At 43.3% G+C, this 12,433-nt stretch overlaps 1 protein-coding gene across 2 annotated transcripts; it reads left to right on the top strand.

Moving 5' to 3' along the window:
* The first annotated feature begins 2,775 nt into the window (after positions 1-2,775).
* LOC308119672 (cathepsin Z) lies at positions 2,776-10,784 on the top strand. Of its 2 annotated transcripts, none has more exons than XM_080479820.1 (6): positions 2,776-2,924; positions 6,673-6,836; positions 6,955-7,134; positions 8,637-8,787; positions 10,357-10,522; positions 10,643-10,784. In XM_080479820.1, the coding sequence occupies exons 1-6, from the start codon at positions 2,797-2,799 to the stop codon at positions 10,754-10,756; spliced, it is 903 nt and encodes a 300-aa protein (XP_080335946.1). In that variant the 5' UTR covers positions 2,776-2,796; the 3' UTR covers positions 10,757-10,784. The 2 variants fall into 2 exon arrangements, with proteins under 2 accessions (XP_080335946.1, XP_080335947.1); XM_080479821.1 differs by having other exon boundaries at positions 2,781-2,924; positions 6,673-6,794.
* Positions 10,785-12,433: the final 1,649 nt, after the last annotated feature.

Raw genomic sequence — 12,433 nt, 5'->3', positions numbered from 1 at the left:
TTTTGTGCTTTTCCTGGATTTCCACATCTTTGTTTCCAGCTTCAGTGACTTTGTGCGCTTCAGGCTTTTTCATCAGTCCCATGTGCGCAAGCTTTTCCTTCAGCTCTTTAGTTTGAGTTTCAATGTGTCAAATGTCTCCACCTTGTGGCCAGAAGATGTATCTATCTTAGAATGTAGAACGTGGTGAATTTGAGTCCCCATGTCTGCTTACTCTTGTTTTATCTACTGGGTTGGATTTATGATGGTTTTCTCTGTTTTTGTTTTTTATTAGAGCAATGGCAGCTTGGGTCTGAGCCACAGTTCCTACTGGGGCTACAGAGTGACAGACTTAGAGATTTCACTTCTGCAACAAACTCCATATTTGTTGTTGTTGAGTGCACCTCCATCCCACATTTAAATCGTTCTATACACTCCAAAACAGTGGCCTCACCACCAATATCTAATATTACAACAGGAGAAGTACTATAGTCTCGCACTTTACAGAATAATTTTGTTTTGACACCATGACATACTCGGATCGGTCACACTGCAGGTTGAAGCTTCCAGCGAGGGAAATAAAAGATACAAAACAATAGACACACATCAGCCCAACGCTGAGGCGACTATAACACAGTATTTATATGTTATGAGTGTGCTTAAGTAAATCTTTCAGGTATCTGTGCGGTTTTTATGAGTTTTTACTTTTATTCCTTCCATTTGAAGACAAATATTTTCCACTACTTTCTGTCGACAAACGGACACGTTTCATCAAACTGATGAGAGGTCAGAGTTACAATGAAAGAATCAGAGCAGCTTGACGGCAACAGTAATTCATACTGAGGGTGGAGGACTTCAAAAGTAACAATTCTTCCAAACTAAGACTTGGAACTTGTATTTTCATATAAAAGCCAGCACTTGTTTTCTGCATGCTTGTTTGTTGTTTTGTTTTTCATTTAGCAAGTAGTTCAGCTTCTGACTCAAACCTTCAATGCAAGCTGATACATGACCTGTGTCATTGTTAATGATTAAACTAACGATGAGCTAATGATAAGTTATTGACAACCTGCCCAGGGTATAGAAGATGGATGAATGGATAAAGTGTATGTATAACATTTTCGAAACTCTGTCTGTAGTCTATCTACCTAAGTATAACAATGTGAGTACTTCTTCCAGCTCCCACCTCCAGTCTAAATCTCATCTGTATGGGATTGTGCAGTCTGAGAGGACAGCCTCACTTTGCACTAGGAAATAGGCACAACTGTCAACTTCAATAATGAAAAACACCAAAAAAGTTTGAAATTGTTAAAAAAATTTTTACAAACATAGCATCCGAATTTTTTAACAGTGATTTTGTTTCTTGATTATTATGTAATCACTTTTCTGCCTTTCCTGACTGGACGTGCCTCGAGTTCATCTTTTAGTGGTGGAAAAAGATTAAAAATAGCTTTGTGTAACAGAATTTATATAATCTGAAGCTTTAAGAAGACAGATGCATATCAAATCAAGCTTTTCTGCACTGTTACGGCTCCAACGAGACGCCTTTCCTAATAACATTTGTTTTCGGACAGAAGACAGAAATGAAGTCACACATTTGGATGATCAAGAGCATGAAACATGAGGCAATTCATCTGCCCCCCAAAAAATAAAAAATAATAATAAATGTAAACACGTGGATTTAAAAAAGTGGAGGCACATTCAACAGGTAATAACCACCTACAACAGATGAGTGAAAATACAAGACATCTACCTCAATTTCTCTGCAGCTGACTTTATAACTTCCACAGCTCAATAATCTAAATATAAGACAGTAGCGTTGTTCAAATCTGTTTCCACACACGCTCCTGTCGTGAGGTAATTCAATGATTGGATGTTTTCCTCAGTCACAACTCTGCTTTTGTTGGTTGGTGGAAACAGAAAGAGTTTATTTCACATCAGGGAGAAATAAAGTGTCACCGAATGCAAAAAAAAAGTAATAGGACATTGATTTTCCCTTTTTGTGGCCGGGACTTGAGCTGAAGTCAAAGTGTGTTCTCCATTATTGTGCTAAAGCTGCATTTTTATTCATGGCTCATCTTAAAGAGAGGTTTTTCACAACAGGGTAAAATTGCAGCTTTAGAAAAAGCTGCATAAGTTTCATGATCCCGTCATTATGCTCACAGGCTCATTGTCGCACCGTCACGCCTCACTGGGATGCTTGAATAGGTCACAGCTATTTTATGCCTTTTCCTATTATGACAAGTCCAAATATGTCTGCTGTGAAAAAGGCTTATCACATTATAAATTAGGACCCATGTGAAGGCACTTCAAATGTCAGATAAAAATGTGCTTTGGTGAAGCATTTCCTCAGACAAAAGTGGAGCTGAATTAGCTTCAAGAATGACAAAGATCTTTTCTCACAGTTGTGGATATCCAGGAAAGCTTCACTGTAGATTCATGTTCTGACTTTCAAACTTCCTTTTCTATCAAAGTTGGTTTTGTCGTTGCTAAACAAGGATATATACTGTATATACATCAGAAGATATGAGGCTGCACAGTGGTGTAGTGGCTCTCTAAAGGAGAATAAACCCTCCACCCACACACACACACACACACACACACGTATGTGTGTGTGTGTGTGTGTGTGTGTGTGTGTGTGTGTGTGTGTGTGTGTGTGTGTGTGTGTGTGTGTGCGTGCATGCAACTGCTGTGCATTATTATTGTTATTATTAATAATATTATTAATAATAATAATAATAAACGGTCTCTCTTTCTCTCTCCTGCAGACCGGGAGCGCTCCACGCTTGCGTCATTACGTCAGAGAAAGGAGGCGGGGCCAACATGGCGTCTTCCTGCGTCGTTCCGGTGTTTGTTTGTTTTGCATTTTTCTCTTTTCGCTGTATCTTCTGCACATTTATATCTGATCCGTGTTATAAACCCATCCGGGACCACAGACCAGACTTTGTCAAGTGAGTCAGAAAAAGCGTTTTCTACCTCGGCATGTTGTTTACTTTGTTTCTGCTCAGATTTGCATTTCATTGTTTACAACGTTGAACTTGTATTAATTTGTCTCACAACGCGTTTACTGGTATGCTTATCGTGGTATTGCATAATATATAATATCATTATAATAAAATGTTCTATCATCCTTACATTCTCCTGAGCTGTGGTCTTGTGATCAGTCTTGTGACTGTCACCTTTCCTCCTATAAGTCACAAAACTATTAAATACCATGAGTCATTCGTCGATTTTTTCACATTCTATTGTAAATCTTTATATAATAATTCAGTCGTACAAAGTTTGGAAAAATATTGATTGTATTCCTTTATTGTGACATGAGACCAAACTTGTCTTAAATTTTTAATAATACATTTTGTTTATCGGCGCCTTTTAAGACACCCAAGATACATAATGTAAAAAAAAATACAAGTAAAATACGTGGTAACTCCATTAAAAAAAACCAACAAAGACATGCAGGATTTTGCAGTAGACAAACATTGTTACACATTAAAATGATTGTTAAAAAAGACATGGTGGGATTTAAAACTGTCCAGGGATTGGAGTGTAAAATTAATGTGTTTTCCAGGATATAAACATACAGAGCAAACAGTTTGGTCAGTTTTTTAAATAAAGAGCTAATGATGATGTGTCAGAGATCTATTAATTATTTAATATTTTATTCTATTTATTTTTATTTAGTTATTTTCAGGAACCATGTACAAAAACATTAATCTTAAAGAAAAAAATGCTTCCTACCAGGTTGTAGCCGTAGCTAGTTTCCATCTGTAGCCCCCAACTGCTGCTGTTATAACTTCGCTGCTATTGTTGAAAGTTAATCCTGAGGCATTTGCTTAAATCTACTCTGGTGAGTCATTCCACATCATATTTTTTATCATTTTGATCTAACGAGGAAACGGAAACTGTTGCTGCTGCTTTACACCGAAAGGAGAATATTAATGAAGATTTACTGTGAATCACACATTTAGCGGCATTTTTAAAAATGAAATGTCTGATCATTGTCACCAAGTTGTACCGCAAACTGGTATTTGTATGTGAGGAGTTTCAAAAGAAGGCCAGTGTTGAATATGCAAATGAAACTGAGCAGGAAAAGAATTCATATCTGATGTGAGAAAATCCCTTGCTGGAGTTTGCATGTCCACAGACATGTGTATTTAGTGATTTCATTTTTTTTTTTTTCCAGTGTCACCTGGGTCCAGACTGAGTTGGGTTGTAGGGGAAATTATTGAATGACTAGCAGAAGTAGTGGAAAAAGAGAACGTACAACTAAAAAACCAAAAGAGTAAAGTGGGAGCTCTATGTTTTACTCGTGTACTTTTCACCAGAAATTAAAGCTTAAAAGAATTAGACAATATTTTCTCTCTTTAAAAGTTCACATAGCAATCAGCATTGCTGCCTAATGAAGTGGCCCTGAGAGTTGTTTGTTGATTTTGTGTGGTAACAAATTATGAGTGTTTTTGTTCTTATCGCCAATTTTTTTAAACCGAATAATTATAATTAAAATTAAAAACCTATTAAATTCATCAATAGGCCCTCAGAAGTTCCTGCGACTGATTTTCTGTAATTGCACTAAATTCAACAATTAAAGCTAATTACATAAAGTAAGATGGATTCACAAAATGCCTGCTGGAACTTTTTGATTCTATATTACTGCCTGCTGAGGTTTCTTTCACTGGATCACTTTGGTCACGCAACAGAGACGGAAATGTCAAAATTAAGAAATGTTTGCTAAAATGGTCCATTCATGAGAAGAATGATTGCAACAGTGGGGCGGTGCCTAGGTGGGGGGTCCGGGCTACTTAACTGCGGTCTGGGTCCTCCCCCGACTTTGCACCACCCACAATTTTAACCACACTTAGTCACGCAGGGTCTTGAGGGGGTAAGCCGCTTTCGGGGTTCTGCCGCTTGTCAGCGGTAGAACGCCCGGGCCCCGCTACCCCCCAATTTTAAACCGCACCATAGACACACACATTGCATCCACCTCTTCAAAACACAAAGACACACCCTTACATACATCCAACACACATATAGGGCAGGGGAAGGGCGGGAGACGTGGCTCCCCCCAGCACCTCCCGCTGGGGTCCCGCCCCGGCCCGGGGTGAGTGCGGCATGGCGCTCGTGGGGGGGCTGGGGCGCGGTGCTCCTTCTCCATTTGCTGTTGGATTAGTGGAGGTTGGGACACCGCGGTGGCCGGGTGGGGGCCCGGCCGGCGGCCTGGGGGGGCGAGAGTCATCACTCCCCCACCGTCCCAAGTGTGTGTGTGTGTGTGTGTGTGTGTGTGCGTCTGCGTCTGCGTCAGGGGTGGGTGTCTGTGGGGGGTGGGTCAGGGGTTGGGTATTTCAATTAAAACCGGGGGGGAGGGTCATGGGGCGGGTGGGATATGAGGCTCCTGGGGGTGTAGAGTTGACTGTCCTCCGACCGGGGCCTGCGCCGGCCTTCGCTTTCCTGGGTCTGGGGGCGGGGCTGGTCCGGGGCGCGGCGGCTGGGGCCGTCTCTGCCTTGCCGGGTTGGGGGGGGGCGGTGGGTGGGCCTGTTCCCGGGGGTGCGGCGGGACTCGCCGCCGGGGTTGGGGGGGCTCTCGACCCGCTCGGCCCGGGGGCCCTGCTCCGGCCTTTTCTCGGCTTGGCGGCTTGGGTCGGGGCCTGGGGCCCTGTGCCCTTTATCCTTCTCTTGTGGGCCCCTCTTGCCTGGGGGGGATTCCTCTCTGCATTCTCCGTCGGGTGCTTTTTGGGCGGGGACGTGGCTCTCTGGGGTGGTTCGCTGGGGTCTCCCCGGGCCTGGGGGGCTTCCGTCTGCCGGGGTGGCGGTGTCCGGGCCCGATGGCCTCGGACCCCGGGGTCTCGCTACGGGTCCCCCCACAGCAGTTCCGGTCCCACCCAGTGGACAAACCACACGCACACACACACACACACACACACACACACACACACACACACACACACACCCACACACTTCCACTCCTCACGAAAGGTGCTTCTGAAGTTGCTTGTTCTCTATCATCATTTGCTCAAACTTTGGAGGTCATGTTCCTCTTTTGTTGTCGCCTCTTTGTTAATTCATGTTCCTGCTTCACGTTACTGTCTAGATAGAGCAGCTCAGGCTGGTTTAATCCAAAAACAGTTGGAAAATATTTGGATCAGTGTGATAACTGCAAATAATATATGTAGCACAACAAGGATATTGTATGTTATCCCCCTACCCCCTCCCCCCTCCTCCCTCCTCCCTCAACCTTTTTCTCTCTTTTCTCTTCTCTCTCTCTTTGAGAGTTCCCCCCCGGTCGTGTACGGCAGCCATGCCATCTTCTGACGGAGAAGGCAACAGGAGGAGACTCCAGGTCTCTCCCTGTTGCAAGAAAAAAAAAAAAAAAAAATGAGAAGAATGATTGGTTTGATTTCTTTGCATCACACACACACACACACACACACACACACACACACACACACACACACACACACACACACACACACACACACCCACACAGAGCGATGATGAGAATCACCACCAAATATCCTGTTGTCTTTGCGGCACCCGCAGGATATTAGGTGAACCCACTATCAATCACGGCCGGCGTTCCGCCCACACAGTCCTGAGACCAGATATAATTAGTGGAACAAGAGTGAGCACCTGTGTGTTTGAGCCACAGGCAGCATGCCGCCGCTTCAGCTATCACAGCCACGTGTCCTCTGCTTTCGTTTTCAGGACGCGGGCCCGGCCGCACGAGTATGTGAAAGTGTCCGAGCTTCCCCCGTCGTGGGACTGGAGGAGCATCAAGGGGAAGAATTATGTCAGCGTCACAAGGAACCAACACATCCCACAGTACTGTGGCTCCTGCTGGGCCATGGGAGCCACAAGTGCACTCGCCGGTAACCATGGCAACAGAGGGAGGAACATAAATGAGTACGAATAAAGGGAATGTGGATTTTGAAATATGTTCAAATTAAATTTAGTGGGAATATTCTTTTGTGTTTGTTTCTGTTGAAGACCGCATCAACATCAAGCAGGGAGGAGCGTGGCCGTCGGCTTACCTGTCCGTCCAGAACGTGATAGACTGCGGTGGGGCGGGCTCCTGTTATGGGGGAGATCACCTGAGAGTCTATGCCTATGCACACGAAAGAGGCATTCCTGATGAGACCTGCAACAACTACCAGGCCAAAAACCAAAGTAAACCATCAAAAAAACACTCTTTTTTTTCTTCTTCTAAGATTTGTGCTCTGATCAGTGATGTGAATGTGACACGAAATGACCAGTTTCTGTTGGACATATAATCTTTAAAGCTGTTGTTTTCCTTCATGAATGAATTTGTGGGCATTTCAGGACAAAGGTGCCTCCAGTCTCATAGATCCGTCATGTCCAAACACGGTAACTCGTTGCAGCGAAGGGATGTTTTTTCGTTGACTCGCTGCACTGAGCTCGGGCTTCAGGCTCATCCAACACTTATTAACTGGAACACCGACTGTGAGCCAGACTTTATTGCCCGGCATCGGCTCCTGTAATCTCAGTGATGCTCTCATGGCCGAATCAGAGAAAATCCCTGCAGTAAATCTCCGAAATCAGAAAAGCGAGTAAAGGCAGAAGAACACCCACAAGTCTGAGCAATGTTCAGCCTCCTTGTACATGTGTAGTGACGTTAGTGACTTTAGGCAGGTGTGACAGGCATGTTCCTGTGTGTGTTTTGTCGGAGGAGTGTCAGACTGGTTTTAGTTCACGGGTCAAATACAACCCAGTCTGTAAAATCTGGTCATTTTATTGGCCACAGGATTTCTGCAGCACTCAGCATTTTTATAAACTCACTCTCACACCATGAATGTGGTTTTTTTTTTTCTGAGCTGCTGTGTTGCTACCATCCACTGACCTTTTCTGGGTCTCACTATGACAACTTCACTTAATGAGACAATGAAACCTGCTGGAACAAATCTACCAAGGTCATCCTGTGGGCCAGGTACGACAATTTGCAGGCCGGATGCCTCTTAACGTCCCTGTTCTATAGTTTATATCCGATCTCTATCTGCACAGACTTGTAATGCTGCAATGATAGTGTGATTCCCCGAAAGGTAACTTGTGATTACACTGCAGAAACTATGGCTGCGCAATATACTGCAAATCTATAGGTAGCAACATGCGCTGTATATACAGTATACATCAAAAGAGACTGAACGATGATAAATGGTTTCTGTGCACTGAGCATTCATGCTCTGCAAAGTCAAGATGACAGAATTCAAAATATGAAAGCAAAGAGCGATTAATCTAGATTAATGTACAAAAATGTCATCATTAATTGCAATCGTTTGATTGGTCACTGGTTAGAAGCAAGAAGCACAAAAATCGAGGAATAATTCGGTTCAGTTCAGTTATGTGTCCCCGCAGGGCAGGTTGTGTTGCAGTGAAGTATAAATAAAACAAAGAATGCACAAACATATATGGAATAAAACGCTGAAACATTCAAGAGGGAAGGAAAATACAGTGCATACACAAATATATGTGACGGGGGGAAAAAAATTAAATAGTCACAGCTGGTGTAAAATTAGTGCGAAGAGAAAGAACACTGTGTTTTCAAAGCAGTGTCACACAGTACTTAAAAAAATCGGTGCAGCCCCACATGACGCCGAGTCAGCTGAATATCGCACTGCATTGTGAACCCTTCAGATTATTTCTGTGTGTTTCAGAGTGCGAGCTGTTCAACCAGTGTGGCACATGCTCCTTCTTTGAGTCGTGTGCGGTGGTGAAGAACTACACAGTGTGGAAAGTGGGCGACTACGGAGCAGTGTCTGGGAGAGACAAGATGAAGGCGGAAATCTTCACCAACGGGCCCATCAGGTAGAACAGCCCTCCTTCCTCAGTCTCTACTATGTAATTCACCTACAATCCTCCACAGAGGAAGACATTCAGCCTTAGATTTTCACAGAGCGGCTCTACGCCGGTCTACTTGTCCCCCCGCTACAGAATAATTTATATCACAGGGGTTTTCAATCCGATCGCTCCCTCCCTCCGTGGTTGGAGCTGCGCCACCAGCAGAGCAGTCTAAACACATCAAGTAAATGGATTTTAAAATCTAAATAAAGCACGGCAACCAACTCACACGCATCAGGAGTGGAAGCTCTTAATTCTGAGAGCACACACACAGAGTCTCACAGTAGTGCTTATTATTGGACTTCCTCAGGAGTCTTTTGTGTAGCAAGGGTGTCAAATAAGACCCGTCGGCCAAAACAGACCTGCAGGGGGCTTCAATCCGGCCACAAAAACAACTGATTGGAGCCTCTTGCAGGCCAGTTTGAGCCCACGGTCCTTGTGTTTGGCGCTCCTGGGTTTGGGGGCATTTACCTGGTAAGCGACCAAGTATCACTTTAGCATTAAAGTCATACTCTGAGGGCAAGTTTGTAAAAACATTCAGGTTGAACGTGCCCAAAAAATGCGGCAGTATTTTGACATTTGACTGCACATGTTCAGGTTTTCTGAACGATGCACTGCACAAAAGAACATTTTGGAGATCCCCACATGTAGAGAAGTGGGAGGAATGAGGAAGTCAGGAGTGGCAGAGAGGCATGTGAGGGTGGAGCAGGACAGGAGTGAGGACAGTGAGACAGTGGCGAGGTGTGCTTACAGATTAACTAGTGAGTCCAGTGTTCAGGTAGGTATACCGCAGGGATCAGATCTGAGGCCCTTCTTGTTTTCGGTAGTCATGGGCAGGGTTTCAGATTTCTTCATTTCGAAATAAGATGATACATATTAATCAAGATTATAGGCAGAGATGTTTTCCATCCTCGGTCACCAGACTGTTTAAGGTCCGAAACATAAAGTACAAAACACTATAGTACAACAGCAGTACCTTCAGGATGAACCGAAAGTGCAAAATGATTCTAAGTGAGACGTTTTCATGAGAGACATTGTAGATCTCAGACCAGACAAGGTACCACACCACCCAGATCCAGACATGGAGGTGGTTGGTGTGGCTGTAAAGGAAGCAGGAGCTACTGTACGGGGAGATGATCTGCTGAAGGAAGCAGCCTGAACCCGAATATGGAAACGTGGAATCTCTGACTTTCTAACTCAATTATTTCATTTAGGTTAAATTATTCACTGTCGTTCCTGCAGGTGAGTCCTCACTCGCAATTTGATGACAAAACAAAGTTGAGACATGGAGGTTATATATGCCGCATGAAGTGTAAAGAAGATTATTACGTATCAAACTCAGGTCATATCAGTGTCTTTCTGGACAAAATGCTTTTTTGAACTTTTGACTTCAGATTAAAAGCAGAACATGACATCATAATGTTCTTCTGGAGGGTTCGGGTTAGGGCCTTTTTTTCCTACATCTTCAGCCAGTAAATTGAGCTCAGAAAAGTGTTTTTTCCTGATCAGAGAATCAAGCAGGTTTCCTTCTTTCAGCTGTGCCTTGATGGCCACCAGCAACCTGGAGGAATACGCCGGAGGGGTTTTCTCCGAGTTTCACGTTCTGTCTCTGCCCAATCACATCGTGTCCGTGGCTGGCTGGGGCGTGGACGAGGACGGGGTCGAGTACTGGATCGTCAGAAACTCCTGGGGGGAGTTCTGGGTCCGTTTCTCCACTACTCTTTTCAGATCTGCTCTCTCATCTCCTCGGTTTTGTATTAATAGAGTATTATAAGTACTGTGGTTGTAACACGCAGAGTGACCAGTATTTCCTTGTTTGCAGGGCGAACACGGCTGGGCCAGAATCGTCACCAGTGCCTACAAAGGTGGAAAAGGCAACTGGTTCAACCTGGGCATTGAGAAACACTGTGCCTATGGAGACCCCATTGTAACATAGAGGCCAATTAAAGCTTGAAAGACTTCGAGTGTTGTTGTGTCGACATCATTGTCGCAGTTTAACATTTATAATTGCATTGTAAATACTTTAGCGATATTACAGGCTTTTAATTAGATCAATTAAGAATAACTTTCCTAAAGATCAAGCCTGGATAGCTTCCCAGCCCAACAATCTAGTTTTAAGTGTGAAATATGTAAGTCTGCAGTGTCGGCTGTTTCTCCTTTTCAGCTCCATTATCACACATTTCAAAAAGAGACTATTTATTCCCTCTAAAAGAGGCGAGCTGAGTCACTCATTTAAGTGCACTCCGTGGTGGAACAGTGCAGCAGATGACAGAAGGCAACTTGAAGTTACACTTTCCTCTCCCCCGACAGAAACCACGTAAACCTTATAATGATCAGTCTTACCACATTATGATGAATTAAACGGTTTGACCGCAATGCATTTACTGTATCTATGTCCTTTTAACACAACTGGAGGGCTTTCTTCATTTTAATGTAAACATAACTCACATGGAAATTGTCTTCACTTGTCAAGTTAATGAATGAATGAATGGATGAATGGAGGAGACAATGAGGAAAAGAAATCTTATGTGTTTGAGAATGTGCCAGATTCAGTGTTTACAAATAGCAGGCACAACTCAATGGATGCTTTCTGGTGTTTTTTCGATTGCAATTTCTAAGCCAAATAGAACTTAAGTACTTAAATTATGCACAGGCTGAATATGGTTGTTTTTAATCATCATCTATATCAGGGCTGAGCAACTTTGACCTTTGTGGGGGATTAAATCCTGCATGTGGAAGATTTAATTCATTACATCTGACATTAAAACTAGCCAGCTGTACAGTGCAAAAGCACTATAAAAAGAAATGAGTGAGTTTGCATCGTGGGGCAGAGGAAACCCACACAGGCACAAAGAGAACATGCAAACAACACAGAGAGGCCTGCTTTTTGAGTTAACATGAAATGACTAACACGCTACCCTCTGATGAAAACCGATTAAATTATACATACAAGACGGCTACCTCTGACGTTTCTACCTTTTGAGTTTTGTTTTTTCCCTTTTCCACCCACCAGCTGTTGTTACTGTCTGCCTCTGCCTGCTAAACCCTGTTTACTTACTCGCTTTTAAAAACTCAGCATTTCTGTACCTTCGCGTTTCTTCGTGTGTTTGCACGTTGAATCATTTCTCGGGACTGTGAGTTATGCATTTAATGTGCAAAGGTCCCTTTTTGCTTTTATTTAAGTTCCCAGTTCTGAGTTTACCTCATTACTCATAACAGGAAAATGTTATACAACTGTTCACAGGCTCAGCTTGATAAAGCGATCCCTTTAGGGGTTCCCGAAATTAATATCATCAGTGCAAAATAGTAGAGCCTTCTTGGAAATAGAGTTTGTTTAAAAAAGGACGTCTATTTCCCATGAATGTCTGAATCAGTCATGGGCAATTGGTGGCACTGCAGGCCACATCCAGCCCCCGTCTGGCAAACCAGCACTCCAAAAATTAATAGATTATTGTTTTTTACAGGTAATTGTATTTCAGCACCAGATCATCAATTTAAATTGCTCTAACTTCGTATATTCATGAGTTTATATCAAATGCATGCTTATGCAAGAGTTCAGAAGATGGATTGTAAGAAGGTTTCAGCAATGTTTTAGTGTCTCCTGAATTCTGAA

The sequence above is a fragment of the Lipophrys pholis genome (genome assembly GCF_963383615.2).
Source record: "Lipophrys pholis genome assembly, chromosome: 1".
NCBI lineage: Eukaryota > Metazoa > Chordata > Actinopteri > Blenniiformes > Blenniidae > Lipophrys > Lipophrys pholis.
Note: the sequence above shows the minus strand (reverse complement) of the source record. Positions and strands in the feature narration are given on the sequence as shown.